This window comes from Helicoverpa armigera, chromosome 25 (genome assembly GCF_030705265.1).
Source record: "Helicoverpa armigera isolate CAAS_96S chromosome 25, ASM3070526v1, whole genome shotgun sequence".
NCBI classification, from domain to species: domain Eukaryota; kingdom Metazoa; phylum Arthropoda; class Insecta; order Lepidoptera; family Noctuidae; genus Helicoverpa; species Helicoverpa armigera.
Window position 1 is genome coordinate 2028822 of NC_087144.1, and position 18583 is coordinate 2047404.

The 18583-nt window shown below is 34.6% G+C and overlaps 1 protein-coding gene across 2 annotated transcripts in view; it reads right to left on the reverse strand.

Moving 5' to 3' along the window:
- Positions 1–18583, reverse strand: part of LOC110376616 (solute carrier family 2, facilitated glucose transporter member 2) — a 324460-nt gene that overhangs the window by 3654 nt on the left and 302223 nt on the right. Inside the window, exons 1-7 of one of the 2 annotated variants that reach the window (XM_049845533.2) lie at positions 17078–17296; positions 14636–14760; positions 10283–10488; positions 7457–7768; positions 4353–4485; positions 3569–3777; positions 2881–3069 (exon numbers count right to left, since the gene is read on the reverse strand). In XM_049845533.2, coding sequence (XP_049701490.2) covers positions 2881–3069; positions 3569–3777; positions 4353–4485; positions 7457–7768; positions 10283–10488; positions 14636–14732 — 1146 coding nt within the window. In that variant the 5' untranslated portion in view covers positions 14733–14760; positions 17078–17296. Of the gene's footprint in view, positions 1–2880; positions 3070–3568; positions 3778–4352; positions 4486–7456; positions 7769–10282; positions 10489–14635; positions 14761–17077; positions 17297–18583 lie in introns of those variants that run through there. The other variant, XM_064041412.1, reaches the window with a different exon arrangement.

The following is an 18583-nucleotide window of genomic DNA, read 5'->3' on the forward strand; positions in this document are numbered from 1 at the left end:
ATGTTTCATTTTTTAGGTAATTAGGTAATTTGTTATAAATTCTAATAGCCATGCAATATGAATTTTTACTGAACATTACTGTGCGTTGTTTAGGTATATTAAGTTTATTTTTATTTCTACTATTTCTATTGTTGATATTACAGGATTTTTCAAATAAGTATTGATTTTTATAAGCAAATACACATATTTCATAAATATACAGGCATGGTAGCGGTAGAATATTATATTTTTTGAATAATGGAACACAACTGTCTAGATAATCAGCTCCACATACAGACCTGACACATTTCTTTTGGGCTCTGAAAGCTCTTATTTGATCAACAGAGTTACCCCAAATTACTATTCCATAGCGTAAAATGGAAGAAACGTAACCATGATAAGCCCATAGCGTCGCCTTAATGGTAGCTACCTGTCTAAGTCTGTTTAATACATATACATAACTGTCTAATTTATTGCAAATTTTATTTATGTGTTGTTTCCAAGTACAATATTGATCAATAGTTATACCTAAAAATGTTGTTGACTCAACCTTGTCTATAATTGTATTGTTTTGAGTAATATTTATTTTCGGTGGATGACTATTATATGTTTTAAATTGAATAATTTTTGTTTTATTTATGTTAATATTTAGATTATTATCATCAAGCCATTTTATTACATTATTTAAAGTTTCATTTATTTCATTATTATAGGTATTTATGTTTTCACAATTAATCAAGAGAGTGGTGTCATCTGCATATAGCACACATTTATACTTTGTAGAGTCCGGTAAATCATTGATATATAGTAAAAACAGTAGAGGGCCCAGAACACTGCCTTGTGGTACACCACAGCTGTTCTGTTTATAGTCAGATTGCCTTGCCGTTTTTTGATTTTTTGTAGTATGTGTTATTTCTACACATTGATATCTATTCGACAGGTAGCTCTCGATCCATTTTAGAGCATTACCTCGGATGCCGTATTTTTCGAGCTTTTGCAGCAAGATATTATGAGAAACGAAATCGAATGCTTTTGACATATCAAGAAATATTGATATGATAGGTATTTTTCTATCTAGAAATTCCGTGATACTTTTAACTAGACTAAAACAGGCTAAGGTTGTTGTGAAGTTTTTTCTGAAACCAAACTGTTCCGGCTTTAAAATGTTATCTTTTATAAGAAAATTATACAAAATATCATAAAACGATTTTTCAAATATTTTGGACATTATTGGAATTAACGTTACCGGGCGATAGTTATTCATATCATTCTTATCCCCCTTCTTTTTGTAGAGTGGTTTTACTACAGAATACTTTAGTCGAGTTGGGAACTGGCCTTCAAAGAATGATAAGTTTACAATATGGCATATTGGACCTGATAGTTTTTTGGAACATTTCTTGAGTATTTTTGTATTAATTCCGTCATATCCCGTAGAATTGGTATTGTTAAGTGAATTGATATATTTTTGAATTTTACTAGGACTAACGGGGCTCAGAAATATAGTATTTGTATTATTATTAAAATTATGTTGTGTGTTAAAGTTTTGTCTTTTATTATTCTGCGTTATGTTTATAAAAAAGTCATTAAAACTATTCGCTATATCTGCTGGATCGGTCAATTCTTTATTATTGTAATTAATTTTACTTATTTCCTTTTGATTATTTTCTGGGCCACAATTACTCTTAATAATTTGCCAAGCAGCTTTGCATGTGTTTTTTGATTTTGTGATGAACTTAGTGTTTTGCATTTTTTGAGCCTGTAGTGTACATTTCTTTAATATTTTACTATATACATTATATTTTTTCAAATTATCCTTTTTATTTATTGATGAATTAAGGTACAGATTGTAAAGTTTTCTTTTGTTTATGCAAGCCTTTTTTAGGCCTCTAGTTATCCATTTATTTTTGATTGGCTTATTCATACTTTTTATATTTATTATCGGAAAGCATAAGTTGTAAAAAAGTAACAGTGTGTCGTGAAATATGTTGAAAGCTTCATCAACACTTTCAGTTTCGTAAACTTCATTAAATGAGAGTGCGTTAATGCATTCCAAAAACTTGTTTAAGTTTTCCGTGCTGTAGTCTCGTCTTTTTTCAAACCAGAATTGTTTGCCTTGCATTTCATTACCCCAATCGGATTCAAACGATATGGTTTGACCTGTTTCATGATCTGATAGTGCTAGGAAGGGTGTGTTTGACTTTACTTCAGATAAATTACTGACTATGAGATCTAAGCAAGCATCTTTTCTAGTTGGCGTTGTTATATGACATTTCAAATTGTAATTTTGCAGTAATGAGTAAAGTTCTTTGGTGTTATTATTGTCTTTTGTCAAATCTATATTCCAATCACCACATAGTATAATCTTTTTATTTGCCTTCTTTGTTAGTTTACTTAGCAATTCGTTAAGGCGTTTTAGAAATATTGTTGCATTAGCGTTTGGTATTCTGTAGATGCAAACAACATATATTTTCAAAGATAATATTTCCACACTACAGTATTCGAAATGAAAAGGTATTGGTTCTCCAAGATTGAGTATTCTACAATCAAGACTCTTCCTAACCAGGACACATTATGATCCCTAGCCAAAGTGGCACTTACTTTACTTACATAATAAAAAAATATATATAAAAATCAAAAGATGAGAAGTAGAAGGTTGTCATGGTATGGGCATGTAATGAGAAGGGATGATACGCATGCAACAAAGTGTGTGCTAAGTATGAATGTAGATAGATGGAAAGGAAGAGGAGACCTAAGAAAAGATGGATGCATTGCCTGAAAGATGACATGAATAGGAAGGGAGTGTCAGTATGACGAGTGACAGAGATAAATAGAAGCGGAAGACATATTGTGCCGACCCCAAATAAAATTGGGAACAGGGCAGGAGAAAGGAGAATCTCTTACCTCCAAATTAAACACTTCAACCATGATAACCACAGGTAACCCCCATACGATCCCATAAGCGAAGACTAACATGCCTAGCGCGGTGACGGGCAGCCATCTTAATGACGTCACGGTGAGGTCTGCTTGCGTATACACAGCTAGGACGCCGGTCGATAGTGTCATTGTTACGTAGCCTGCTGTTAGGAGATACTGAAACGAAAAAGGTACATAGATTTTAAGTATTTATCTATCTTTTGGGTAGTATAAAGAAATGGGGAGATTCTCGAAGTTCTTTAGTACTATTAATGATAATACTGGCGTCTAGAAAGTCCAGCCACGGTAGTTGTCCTCACTAAAAAGGTCAGCCAGCTGCATCTAAGGCCGATTTTGGCCACGGCCGCTATTCTCACTAAAAACATCTGCCAGTTGCGCAGGAAATATATAGTGAACATGTATTTGGGCAGACACTGCACTCACTATTTCTTAATTTCCCGGTACCATAGCCCGATGGGACGACAATCCGACACGATCGGAGAGAGATCAGGCGCAGGACCAACATTAAGGAGCTCTTCGATGCACTAGTCAACTAGTGTAAGTAGTGTAGTGTAGTGTAGTCTTGTTAATATGAAATGTTCTTAAAACCCACTGGATGAAAAGCAAGGCAAGTAAGTACCATATTTTTCTCATTACGAAGACTAAAGATACTAACCTTCCTATCAACGAAAGTGGAGCACACTAAACAGAATATGCTCCCCAGCAACAAAGTACTGACGACCAGCATGCTCTCAGGGTCTGAAGACACCCTCAGCTGCATCAGCGTCTTCTGCTGGTCTAGGAACAGTATGCTGCCACATATAGCTGTTAGGGTGTAAAGGACCACCCCTATTTTTGTGCCGTCTAACCAGATTTTGTTTCTCCCTGGAAAAGAAGTCAAGATATTTTGGTGTGATGAAAGGTTTATTATAAATTATAGTTTATTATAAATTATTATAAATTATAAATATATTTTTAGGATTGAAGTATAGCTGTGTGCTCTTTATGACTATTTTTGGGACTGGAATTTGTCAATTACTAGTCTCGCTTTTTGTGTCATACAAAGGTATTGTTTTATTGAAACTTGTCAATGTTTTTTATCGTTCTGGACAATGGTATTTCTTTCAAATAACCCCTCTGGCGTTTCACGTGGATAATTTCAAAACTCGGATCGAAAAATGAAAACATCTGCCAGTGCAAACGAACTGTTACTATTAAGACAGTTTATGGTGGATTCCTATACCTAACTTATTTATCTGTTGTTTCGCGATAAGAGATTGAAAGGCTACTTTATATGGAGCTAATTTCAATATTCAATCTCTAGTTACTAATCAATGGATAGATTGCTTATAGAAAACAGCCATTAACACATCATTTTTCATCATCTTCCATCATCATCTTTCATTGTCATCATATATTATGTATCAAAACATATACCAAGGTAATATAAGAATACTTACAAACAGTTCTAACAGATAGTTTGCCAACAGTTTTCGCTTTGTCACTTTCAGCTTTAAGATTGGATATCTCTAATGATACATGAGGATCGTCTTCCGTCACAACTCTGAGCTTTGATAGATTCTTGCGCGCTTTCTGAAAAGATGTATTGAAATAAATGATAAAATTAGTGAATAAAAAGATTTTATATTTTAGTGTAGTACTGGTAGTTGATAAAAAGGTGAAGGAAAACATCTTGAGGAACACACACTATAAAGTCTGAAATCACCAACTCGTATTGAGCAAGCGTGGTGATTAATGCTCAATCCTTCTTCGTGTGAGAGGAGCCGTGCCCAGCAGTGGGACGATAAAAAGGCTGCAACAACAAACTGGTCACTGTCTTTTTAGAAAATAACCTGATTATAAACCTGTATGTTATTCTGATATACTTATACACTATAATATTACCAGGTTTTATCATCTGTTGCTGTGGCTGTTTGGGCGTGAAAAACACTCTCAAACTCACAAAGTTTCACCATTATAATATTACTGTTACAGCCTTTTCCACTACTGGGCACAGGCCTCCTCTCACACGGAGAAGGATTGGGCATCAATCACCACGCTTGCTCAATGCGGGTTGTTGATTTCAGACTATAGTCCAGGTTTCCTCAAGATTTTTTCCTTCACTTTTTATCAGCCATTGGTGTCCAAGATTTACTTAGAAATTACATACAAACTTAGACTGAAGTTATCATATTAGTGTGATTACAAAACAGTGGGTATTTGTAGAAGCATTCTACAAAAAAGTCATTTAAGTAGTAATAAATGTAGATTTCCCAAAGGACGAGATAAAACTGAGTTCACGCCATGTAATTTAACTAGAACCTAACCACAGTTATTCATAACAAACGAGGCAGACGTATGTTTTTATGAAAGTGAAATAACATTACAATTTTACATAGAAAGCTTCAAAATGCTTTTAAATTGGTGAGAATTTAATAAGGTTTTCAAATAGAGCCTGTGGTTTAGTAAAAACAAAACCGACCAAGTTCGAGTCGGACTTGCGCACGAAGGGTTCCGTACCATTATTTATAAAACGGACAAAAAAACACGTTTGTTGTATGGAAGCCCCCAAAATATTTATTTTATTCTAGTTTCCAGTATTTGTTGGTATAGCGGCAACAGAAATACATCATCTGTGAAAATTTCAACTCTCTAACTATCACGGTTCATGAGATACAGCCTGGTGACAGACGGACGGACAGAGCAGCGAAAACAATAGGGTCCCGTTTTACCCTTTGGGTACGGAACCCTTAAAAGTATCAAAAGGCATAAAATGGGTGAGAATTTAATAAGAAGGTTTTCAAAAAGATCCTGTGGTTAAGTTAAAAAAAAGAAGTTTAATTACCACGGAAGACACAATTGTAAAAAAACTTTTTAAGGGGATTTTTTTACTTTTTACGTTTCTTTCTTTAACTTTTGAAAAGATACGAACTTTGTGATTGTTAGATACGTGACGTCATTTTATGATGAGCCAGTGTTTCCAAATTTTCAGGCTTTGATTTGTTTATTTTGTTTGTTACACTTTCAAGGTAAAATGGATGTAATGATTAAGATGTGTATGTAGTTTAGGTAGGTACTATCCCGGATGGATATAAGTTACTTTTTATCAGGACGTGGTACTCAGTGTCCCAGAATTAAATACAAAGAGTCGGTCTAAACTAGAATTAAGAAGAAAATTTTTGTCTATTTCTTTGCTTGCACCTAAAGCCTCCGAAACTACTGAACAGGTTTGAATATATTTTTCACTGTTGTGAAGCTACACTATCCTCAATTGACATGGCTATATTTTATCCGGATAGGTATGGAAAAAAATCCGTGGGACAAACATTTTCAAATTTTATTTTTTATAAGAATAAAGTGCTAGTTTTGTATTAAATAAATAAACAATACGCCACAATTAAAACATTTCATTTAAAATCAATACAAGAGTTAACTTTGAACAAACAGCAGTGAGTGCATTCCCATCACGTTGCTCCGACTGCATCTACAGTGCAATGCAGAGGATCAGTGCAATTGTATTTATTTGTATTGAATTGTACTGTTTTTTTCTGTTATTGTTTTTGTTCTGTTGTGGTTTTATAAATTGTTTTTTATAGTTTTTTTTTCGAATTTTCCAAAAAAGAGAAGGATTTCAATTCAGATGTTTGAGTGAGGGTTTATTTCACGCTAGAAAAGATTTTAACCTAATTCACATTATTTTGATTCTTATTACATCCCGGAAAATTAACAAGTATTAATTTTATTACAATCTCTTCGATTTTTTCATTTCCATAGTCGTGTTTGATTGATTTCAGAAATAATTCAATGAAGTTTATATTGATACGGGATGGGAACATATTTAGGTACCTGGGTAGTTATATATTAGATACTTTATCCAGTTAACCAGATCGGTTTAGCGTTAATCATCAAAGTGACTATTTACTTTATTTACTATTTAAATTAACACTAACTATACTATTCGTTGAATGACATATTTTTAGACTCTATTTGCAAAGAACCAGTTATTTTCCTAGAACGAACTAAAAATATACTGATGTTTATCATATTGTGTTAATTATTTAGAGCTTACATGTTAATTGAGAACTCGCTGTAACCCAATTATGTGTTAAAAATATCTTATTCGATAGTTGTCACACGTATTTGAGGACCTATTTAAGTACTCTATTGTAACCAGAGTAAAATCGATATAAAAATCACAATTTTATCGAAACATATTCAGACTCTTTAAATCTATAATGAGACAAGTTTCTGCCACCAGTTTCATCCCGTGGGAGCTTCTCCATGAACACAGATAAAAATTTGCCTATAGGTAGCCTTCCTCGATAAATGGGCTATCTAGCACATAAATAATTTTTCAAATCGGACTAGTAGTTCCTAAGATTAAATCGGTCAAGGAAACAAACACACTCTTCAGATTTTTAATATAAGTATAGATAATATTGACGAAAGATTTCTGCAGCCTCAAAAAATACTGGACAGATTTTGAACTTTTAACATAAAAATGCTATTATTTAATTCAAAATCGAATAAACCTTTAAAAAATTTAATTCTTTAACTAACTCACCTCATATTTCTTCACCATCACCAAATAACTAGGGCTTTCCACCATCATCAGTATCGATAAAAATTGCACCATCACTAGTCCAAGTATAAGGTACAACCTTACTTCTATCGATATAATTTTCGTCATGTACCCAGCTGTTGTCATGGCCATCATGAGGGTTAGGGAGAAACCTCTTAATGTCGTGATCTCTCGAAGGTAGATTGGTAGAACAGTGAATAGGCCCCCTGAGGAAATTCCTGATAGAATGTGTAGGATAATTTCTATGGGGTACATATTGTTTTTGTTGAGTAGGAAGTGTGGTATTAACGTTATCTGAAAATAAGAAAAAATATTTTGAGATTTATTTGATGGGTAGACAAAGTAATCTTAGAAACTCTGTAATAGTGACTAGATTATGGAACAAGACTTAAATATATGTAGGTACGTTTTTACAATAAAATATAGTCCTTACAACCTTTTCACACTGGATTGGAGTGGATTTATCGCGCGCCATCATCCGTCATTTGCTGTACAACCGGGCGGTGACACTCTGTTTTTGATTGGAAAATCCGACAGTGTGAAAAGTCAGACAATAAGTTCAATTTACAAAGATAAAGCATATTTTTGTTTACTCATATTAACTTTTGTATACTAATCTTGCCACTCTTATTAAAACAATCCCTTTAAGTACTAAACATATCACAATAGTAAAATAAATTGAGCCTCAAAATATACTACACCCCTGCATCCATTTCACAACACCAAAATAAATTGACCTTCAAAATAAACTAGCATATTGATCAAAGCAGTTACTTTAATTCTTAATTCTCAAAACCTTAAGCATTAAAAATTGCATTTGCAATAAAGTCGTACATAAATCTCGACCGTAATGACTCTAAAGACGTAAACTGGCTATCAAATGCTAATTGAATTCATTAATCTAACGATAGCAATTCAGATGTTCAGTCTGAACGCGAAGTAGTGAAAGATGAGCGGAGATGCTATAAGGTAAGTGATGATGATGTCCTCCTAGCCGATTATCGGCTACGGCGGCTGTTCTCATTTAAGGAGATCAGCCAATTGCGCAGGACATATTATAGTGCACAAACATTTGCGCAGACACAGGTGCACTCCCTATTCCTTCACTCTCATAACCCGATGGGACGGCAAATCCGACACGACCGGAGAGAGATCAGGCGCAGGACCGACATTTACGTGCTCTCCGATGCACGGGTGTATCAATCACCAACTTCCAGGCTCCGGGCTGCTTTGTGAAAGTCTTCTAAAACCCACAAAGCGATTTCGGCCCGACTCGGGAATCGAACCCGAGGCCTCGTGCTCAGCAGCCGCACTTGCGACAGCTAGACCAACGAGGCAGTTAGGTAAGGTCAGTTAAGTAGGTCAGGTAGGTCAGGTCTTTTTTTTGTAGCTCAAATGACGTAAGGACAGTGTGACTAAAACGATAAGTTACTTTAAACTAACGAGACGATCGGGTTCCTTGTGATATTTGTTAAAATTACCTCGATTCACTGGTGATTGTATTATAAAAGAACCCTCCTAGGGTTCCAAAGAAGGGCGTATCCAGTAACGTTCCTCGTATACCGAATACCCACATTTTGGCGATATTACTTTCTTAGGATATTTCGCATTATGATATCTACGCTCGTCATTTTGCTCTTTATGAGTCTGAAGCGTGACATGGGACGCGAAGTCTTCGTAAGTTCTAGTAACTGAACTTTTCTCTTGCCTTACAAAAGTTGGCACTCGATCTACCTGACTTATGGCATCTCCACTATCTTTCCTTCCTCCATGTGTCTGAAGCAGGCCTTAAGTTTTACGAGTCCCTAGACACATTGCAACGCCATTACAGACTAATTTTAATGTTAAAACTACGTTGCTCTGAATAAAATAGTCATAAAAGATTTTTAGGGAAAGGTGAACGGTAAAATACTAGAGTTATGACATAGTCGATAATTTTGTTATCGATAAAAGGTGTCTTAAATTAGCCAAATCATCGTCAGTCAATTTATAGTACCTATATCATATACTTGTCAACAATTTTTCTCAAAAAATACTTTACCCTGTCGATGATTTTTCTATGCACCAGAGTTTATTCTACCTCTACAAAGTAACATTACGTGAACTAAGTAACACTCATAAAATACGTCATTAAAATAATTCAAGCATAAAAGATTATTATATTAAATGTTGTAATGTATGTGGTTTGATAATCAGGATTTCAACAGAATTACAGTAGGTATTTGTTGCATTGACTAGATCAACTGATCCTTTTCAGATTAATTAATCTATTGGAGCCTATAATTGGGTACAATCAAGTACAATTAGAATTAATTATAGCTTGCTCAGTATCGTTAATTGATCCACTAATAATGTTATCGATAAGGCCGTATTGTTTGAGTAATGTACAACACTATAGGGATTACGGATCAAACAAGGTTTATGATATTTAAACTATTTGATGGTGGACACCTATCTTTTGAGTAAATTAACGTATTTTTATCAAGTTCATTGCCATATAAGAAACAAAGTGAAAATTTCAACTGTCTAACTATATTATCACCGTTCATATGACGACCAGTCGGATTGCTAAATTCTTCAATAGCGTTTCGTTTTACTCTTTGGGTACGAAACCTCAAAAAAGAATATTTACGATACACAGTGGACCTATGTGTAAGTGTACGTTTCAAAATTCTAAAAAACAAGCCTGGTGACAAACGAAACTCCAAAATAAGGTGCTTACTTAATTTTCCAAAAAAGTTAACAATACAAAATATTCATAATTTTTTTACTTATATGTGAAAACAAAAGATAAAGAAATCAACTCACCCCTTGCACCATACTAACAAGGAACACCCCACTCATTCTGCCATACGCATCTATGATATAACACATGACCGGCGCCGAAGCGCCCGCGCCGACCACCATGGCCGCCGTCGTCCATTGCGTGCCATTGTGGCTTGCGAAGTTACCCGAGTGCGCGGAGGACGTCAGCATTGTGGTCTCAACTCCGTTCGTGAAGAATGGTATGTTTACTGGAAAAGGTGAAATAGAGTTTAATAGTGTTCCTGGTGTCCTATGTTTTATCGTATTTTTAATCTACGTTTAATAGTATTTTTCGGAAGAAATTCGGAATTGAGTTTCAGACTTTCAAACTAAACTTCTATGTCCTTTTCGCATCTCATCATCATATTAGTTTTTCCAGTAATAAATAGAATTGAATGTTAATTTGTAGATAATCGAGCTTTTCTTTGATAATAATAATGGAAGTAATTTTATAGAATCGGAATAGATTTTCAACCTTATGACAAAAGTAAAACGTTAATATTCGATTGGTAAATTTTGATAGATTCGGTTAAGCTGACCTGGTCTGTACCTAAGTAGGATAATGAGTTTCTTTTTCAAGGAATTTGTTTAAGGACATTATGATATATTGTTTTCTGGTTTTCCTGTCTGGTTGTCTGGCTGATTTGTTTGTAAATCATTTAAATATTAATGGCATAGTATTTGTTATGACTCTTCGTTCAACTAAGTCAAAGTAAAACATTTTATGACAGAATGACAAACAGTTTCGAATACGTGCTAACTTGCACACAAATATTGAAATCTGTAAACTAACAAAGTGATTCAGATGTTAAGTCTTATCAAAATTTTTCTCCACGGTTAAGAATATATAAACAGTGAGCGTTTTGTAGATTTTATGAGTAAGGATTTATATTTAGGTATGCCTGATATTACTTGAATTAAAGAGAGAAGGACATTAAATATCAGGCTGCTTTTCAACCTGGTGACAACTGTAATTCTGTTAAGGACTCGGGTTTGACCGCGGATGGTAGGTAATATAAGTCGTAAAATTATTTATTTTATTTATCAGTATATGTACACAGTTGATGAGATAGGATACAAAGTACATAAGTGTACAATAAAGTACAAAGGCACTATACTACTTACTTATTTCTTAAGAAATCTTTTCCAGGAGGCCCTTTGTTTGTATTGCCCTTTGTTGAAATATAAAAAACACTATCTTCTCTTAATAAAACGTCTTTAAAAAACCCTAACCTTATTGGAAATAAATCATAGCTTCACAGTACCCCATTTGGTCATGCTCAATTAAACTTCTCTATAAAATTAATTGAATTTATTATGAGAAGAAAATTAGCATTTTACGACATTAAAGCAGAATTTTATTTTATTTATTTAATTAAAACGGCTGGTTGACGCTTCGCGTGACCCAAGGGCTGGCATGGCAAAGAATACCTTGGACCAATACATCATATAACAGTGCCATCTTTTTCTTATCGATGGCAAAAATCATCAAATGACCCCTCCTGCTGTGGGTTAGCAGCGGTGAGGGAGTGTCAGACTCTTACTGACTAAAAACCGTCGTGTTCCGTCATAGGCCTATTATGTACCAGGGCTGCGGTAACTCTTGCGGCCTTGGCCCTACATGGCCCCGCTTATAGCAGTGCCATCTCACGTGGCAATGTTGCCAGCCTTTTGGGCATGCTCTTGGTCGACAACAGGAAGAGGAATTTTTTGACGCTAAACATTAACCATATAGTTAATGTTTAGTTTTGGTCAAGTTCAAAAAGTGCTGATTTATCAACATTATTAGAGTTGAGTTAAGTAAGAGTACGTCCTAGTCCGCTAATTAATTCAGTATTGTCATTAAACTCCAAGGCAATTGCCTTCCGTTGTTAATTAAGAAAACTATAAGTCTTATCTCTAGAAATCTGTCATCAATGTGATCAATCCAAACATCTATAACACGCTAAGAAAGATTTACTTTACGTTTGTGAATGAGTTAATCACATGATTGGCTATTCACGAAATAATGATAATATAGCGAATGTTTCTAAAGGCGAAGTTCCGGGCTGACTTATCCGTTGATTTTCGATTGGATATTGAATTTTGTCATTTTATCCGTAGGTAATGAATTGTGTCTAATCTCGAATCGCTAAACAATGTTTATAGGTTGTTGCAGATTTTGGCAATAAATCGCTTTACGTTAATTCTGATTCAAGAAACGTGCGTTCTACACCACGAAAAATACCTACTTATTAAAACAAACCACTACAAAAATCATCAAAATAAATAAATCTGTGTTAATAACACAAACGCGTCCCCGCACTCCTCGTCTACACCCAACATTATTCTCCCTTAATAAGCAGCTTAGCGTGGCTGCGAGCTCTTTGACTATGTACACGAAAATGCCTAGAAATACCTGAACACATTAACGTTGTTTACTGGTACTGTTTAGATTGTTTATGAGAGAATCTATACTAATATTATAAAGTTGAAGAGTTTGTTTGTTTGAACGCGCTAATCTCAGGAACTGCTGGTCCGATTTGTAAAATTCTTTCAGTGTTAGATAGCCCATTTATCGAGGAAGGCTATAGGCTTTATATTTATCCGGGTTCGTGCAGAGGTTTCCACGGGATGAGGGTGAAACCGCTGGCAGAAGCTAGTTGAGAGATAACATAGGGTGATGGTGGACCATTTTAAGTGATGGCTTTATTTACTTAGGAAGCTAGCTACTCCCTGCGATGTTTGTGTCCTGAGGGAACTACTTCTCGTATTTGGATAAAAAGTAGTCTATGTTCTTTCTCAGGTTGTAAGCTCTCGGTTTTGCACGTTTCATCATAAATTAGTTAAATTGTTTTGACATGGAAGCGTAACAAAAAGACTATTTTTTATTTTATTTAAGTCAACTAGGGCATAGAAAATAATATTACTACCGACGCGCCTCGGCTTTGCTTACTCAAATGTTCCTCTTGTATCACTCTATCTATTTAAAACAACATTATCAAAATCCGAATTTGTAATGCTGAAACGAATGAATCGATTGTGTTGAAGGGTCACATGGCTATAAGTAAATCACTTTGGAGATGAAAAAGCAAAAATGGGTTTTGCTTTTTTTCCGGATGCGGGTCGTATGTAGGTACTGTTTCGGTTTGGTCATGGATGACAGCCAAATCTAGTTTTATATATGAAACTGCAACCTACGGATTTTATGTTAAATACCTCTAAAATATTGTAATAGGAAGATATTTATAGAGTTTTTACGGCTACTAAAATTTTGTTTGAATATGTATGAAAAATTATGACACACTGCTAAAAATTTGAATGAGTGCTAAAATTTTATGAAATAGTTTCTACGTAGGTGTCAGTACCAATGGCCAGGGTGACATTAAAACTAACGTACCTAAAGGTACTTTTCTGATACGAGCTACTGTTGCAGTTAACCATTGTCAGACGTTAGCCGATGCCCGCCGGGGCGGGGCTGCGAAATTCTTCGGAAGAGTTATCGCGGCCCTGGTACACAAAGGGCTCCAGAAGGAACATGGTGGGTTTAAGTCAGTAAGAGTCTGTCACTTCCTTACTTTGTAACCATAGTAGGAGTGGTCATTTGATGTTCTCGCACAAAAAAAATACATCATGCAAAATATGACGCATGTGCCACGCGGGATGTCGTGAGCATGTGTTGGAGGTGTACCTTAAGACAATGTATTAACGATCTTATTTCCAAGCTGCACATATATTTTATTACTTCCTTTGTGGTTTTTCTGGTATGTACATTGTTTTATTTTATTATAGTGTCTTCTGTGAACACGCTGCCTAATACAAATAAAACAAAGATAATCCTATCTTTTAAGCCTGAAGTAATCGTATGTTCCTATCTTAAATAAACAATGTTGCAGCTTCTTTGATATAGATAAAGATAATATATCCAAACAGTTAATTAATAAAGACCCTTCATGACAAACCCAAGTACAACTTTACTGTGATTTAATTCCATTTTGAATGAAGCCAATGAAAAAAAAAACATCAGTTCTTTATTTGGATACTAGAATTAATTAAGGGACGCAGTGGTCCCAGAAGTCCCAGTTACGGAACAACTATTATTAAAAAGATATTTTCACCAGTTTCAAACAAAGTAAGATTCTAATTATAACCAGTAGGTAGGAAGCTTACAATTTCATGAAAAAATAAAACATCCAGTAACAACAATTCTATACTCTATTTAAATCTCTAAAAGCAAGAATTGTAAACAAACCAGTGCTTACAAATAATAATAAAAAAAAACAAACAAACATCTGAACCGACAACTTCCTCATTTATCGAGACTCACTTAAAATAAGAACTATTTACAATAACAAATAATTTAAAAAAAATACATACCCAAAACAGCCAAAACAACCTCTTTCCATAAACACCATTTTTGTTCACTTTTCTCCACACTCCTATTATTTCCGTTTCCACTAATTGTGTAAACCATTTTCACACTGTCACTGCCTACCACACGTCTGAAAGAAATAAGAAATAAACTGTTTATCTGTTTGTGTATGAGCCTTTTATAACATTAACTGTATTTGTATTATATGTTATCTTCTGTCTACTAATGTAAGAAAGTAAGGGCTAGTTTATATTGTCAATAGTGATGAGTGCAGAATTTTTTTTGGTTGTTTTTTTAACGGGAAAGTTTTGTGTTACAGGGTGTGAGTGGAAGTATGGATTGATAGATGACTTTGCAATTAAGGATAAATTGGCAATAAAAATCTTTGAATGGGCAATATGGGAATTTGTTGAACTGCATTTTGAAGTTTCTTAAGGGGTCTCCTCAGTGAGGCCAACTTTTTGAACCATGCAACAAATGTGACTTTTCATAAGAGCCTGCAAAGGCAAAGGCCCATATGTAATAAAAACATTTTTGACGTTGAAAAACGAACGGGGATATAGAAGGAAGTACACAAAGTTTTACCAAATAAACAAGTATTTTGTGAGCATTTGAAGGAAACATTCTTAAAAAAAAACCTATTAGGGCTCTGATGATTATGATGAGACTGTTATCCCTCATCTGTCCCATATCTGAAGGCTTTCCCAGTCCCTTCGATCTTGAGCAGCAAGTTGGATATCAGGGGAAGGTATGTATTATGTTAATGTTTGGCCCATAAAAACTTTGACCAACATTCTTTATTCAAAAAGTTTGGATATTACCATGCCTATGTGATTCGATTTTGTCCGTACTTCGAGGGACACCCTGTATAATTTACTAGCAATTTTCTGAGTTTTCTGTAGTTATATGGGAACTACTTCTCACACCTGGATTAACAGTAGGTACATTATAATCATGTTTACATAAACAAAATCATCATCTGCCTTGTTTTTTTTTTTCAACTATGTTGGGGTCGGCTTCCAGTTTAGCTGAGTACCAGTGTTTTACAAGGAGACACTACCTATCTGACCTTCTCAACCCGGGCAACCCAATAAACCCTGGTGAAACTGGTTGTCAGACTCTCTGGCTTCTGACTACCCGTAACGACTACCAAAAGATGTTCAAGTGACAACCAATACAAACAAAAATTTGCAGTCTTTAATTTAGGACTATTATTATACGAAAGGTATATACAGAGTCCATTGGTGCATTCTAAGTATTGATAAAAACTGCATGATGACTATTCAAATAAATATCGCATAAATAAACTTTTTTCATAGTCATAACTGAAATGTCATTGACTTCACTCACTGAAAATAGAGTGATAATTCTTTATATTGATAGTCACATGCCTTCGTGTGCACATTTGTACTATGAGTTCAATACTAGTACTCTACAGTTCATTTGTTTTCAAACACTTGATCAGTTCTTCATCTTTCTTTTGTGAACCAAATATTTCTACTGGTCTACTCACTCAAACCGTACAGACTTTAAGTTTGTACAAATATCTGTACGAATTTAAAGTCCAAAAGGCAAGATGTTTGTGCAAAATTATCATTGGCTCAGACTTTTGTATGCACCAATTTGTTGCGCCCACAAAATTCTATGGAAATCTGTGTGAATTTGGTATCGTAGACACCGTAAAATATTGCGTGTGAATATTGTTAAAATGTGTGCGAAATTGCAAACTCTCATGTGCGTGAATACAATGCTAGCGGTGGTCTGTTTTAAAGGGGCCCAGCAGGGCCTGCCGGGGCTGCGGGATTGTTCGAATGAGTTACCGCGGCGCTGGTACATAAAGGGCTTAAGAAGGAACATGGTGGGCTAACGTTGTGAACTTAGACATATGAAATGAACAGTTTTAGTGGAATTTGACCATTTTGATTTAATTAATATTAATCGTGACTTTAATGGTATTCATTCTTTTAGAAGAATGAAAAGACCGGTTAAGTTTTTAAGTGAATTTCTTTCTAATGGATTGGCTGTTAATATTTAATTCACAAAAGTTGAACGAAGAGTGACAGTGTAACTTGTTTATGAATATTCAAATTTGATTTTGTATTCAACCTTTTCTTAACTTATTGTTTTTTTGCTTAGTGATTGATGTGTTTTGCTTTTTAATCATGATGTTTTTCAAAACTTTGGAAGAAGAAAAAATACAATAATGCTGAGGTTGAAGAATTCCAAAAACATAAGAAAATTTTATTAAAAATTAGGACTTTTGAGTTCGCTAATTTTCGAATTGTTTTGTTATAGTGCAGTTTTAATAACAAAATATTTGAATATTTATTTCACAGCAATAGACAGATTATGAATTAAAAATTAAATTATACATTATCAGAATATTTTCTTTTTTTCGCAAAGAAAATAAAGGTGTAAAAAAATTAAGGACCAAAAAAAACACTCACTATGAACCGCCCATTACAATCACCACAAACCCAAAAACGCACTTTATCACTAAAAAAATAGGGCACAAATTCCTTCACAACAGCCAATCCTTCCACATTTTACAGTTTTTTTAATTAGTACACAGATAAAGTATTAATATTTGTGTTACAAAAGTTAATGCCTAAGACGTGACGAGCGCGGCGTGTGATGACACTGAAATTGAGCGTTTGGCGTTTGAGCTGCGCGAGAGCATTTGAACGCGTTCTAGTGGCTTGAGATAGCTACTGCGCTGGGTAGCCACTTGAAAGGTTTTATTGATTATTTGTTATCGTGTATCGGATCTATGTTTATCTTTAGTGATTTATGACATCTGTGTAGCATAAAAATAGCATGATCTTGGGATAAAATTCTCGTGGCCTAAAATCAAAACATTAACTATCGATACAATAGTCAAAAACTGTCTATAAGTAGAGTTTTGACTATGAAAAGGTGTTCATATGAATAGTGAAGATTTTGCAGTGGTTATCTTAGAATTTGAAGGTGAGCATTCGCGAACCATTCTTCTACTACTGGGAAAATTATTTTTTTATAAGCCTGGTTAAGCCAAGACTTCAAAAAAGTAGTCACAATTCATAGTTAGAACAAGCAAGTACACTATCCCATTCAAACGAGCCTTCCAGTCAATCAGTGTGAATGATATTGGTACATCAGCGCATCCTGTTCCTTTGTACTTGTAACGATAGAGATAGCACTATATTTGTTGACTAGAAGCAGACTTTTGCGGTTTTCTTTCTATATAATAAATGTCTATTGAAGCTAGACTGTGATAATTTTGAAGGCTATATTTAGGAGTAGACCAAATTTATCAACAACAGGTCATCTAGGGGCTGCGGGATTGTTCGAAAGAGTTACCGTGGCCCTGGTATATAAAGGGCTGAAGAAGGAACGTGTTGAATTTTAGTCAGTAAGAGTCTGACACTCCCTTATGTTGCATACCGGGAGATGTCATTTAATGATTACCCACAAAAAAGTTCATCCTGCATTTTTTCGCGACAAACGCTTTCTTCATTGGTAAAAGAATTTTCAGAATAGGTTCAGTAGATCCAGAGATTCCGCCTTACAAACTCACAAACAGGTTCATGATTTGCGACATCAATTTGATCATTACAATGAATAGCATTATTTAGTAATGATACATAACATAGTCATAACTGAATTAGCCCAAAATAAATTGATCTTAAATTAAACGATCTGTCGTCTTCTATTTGTGGTTGTTAAGTCCATAATTCACGTCCAATTATTTCATAGAGGCAATTGCTGTAGCAAAGAAGATGTAACGTCTACTAGCTGTTTTTAGCGATATCCATTCTCAGGTTCTAGACTGTCTGCCTACCAAACTTCATTTAGGTAAATTGGTTTAGTACTCTAGACGCAAAACTGCTCCAAATTAACAGAGTTACTTCCTCATTTAATGCTGAATTTCTTCTGAACCGTTTCAGACATATTATTATGACATGTATGACTAT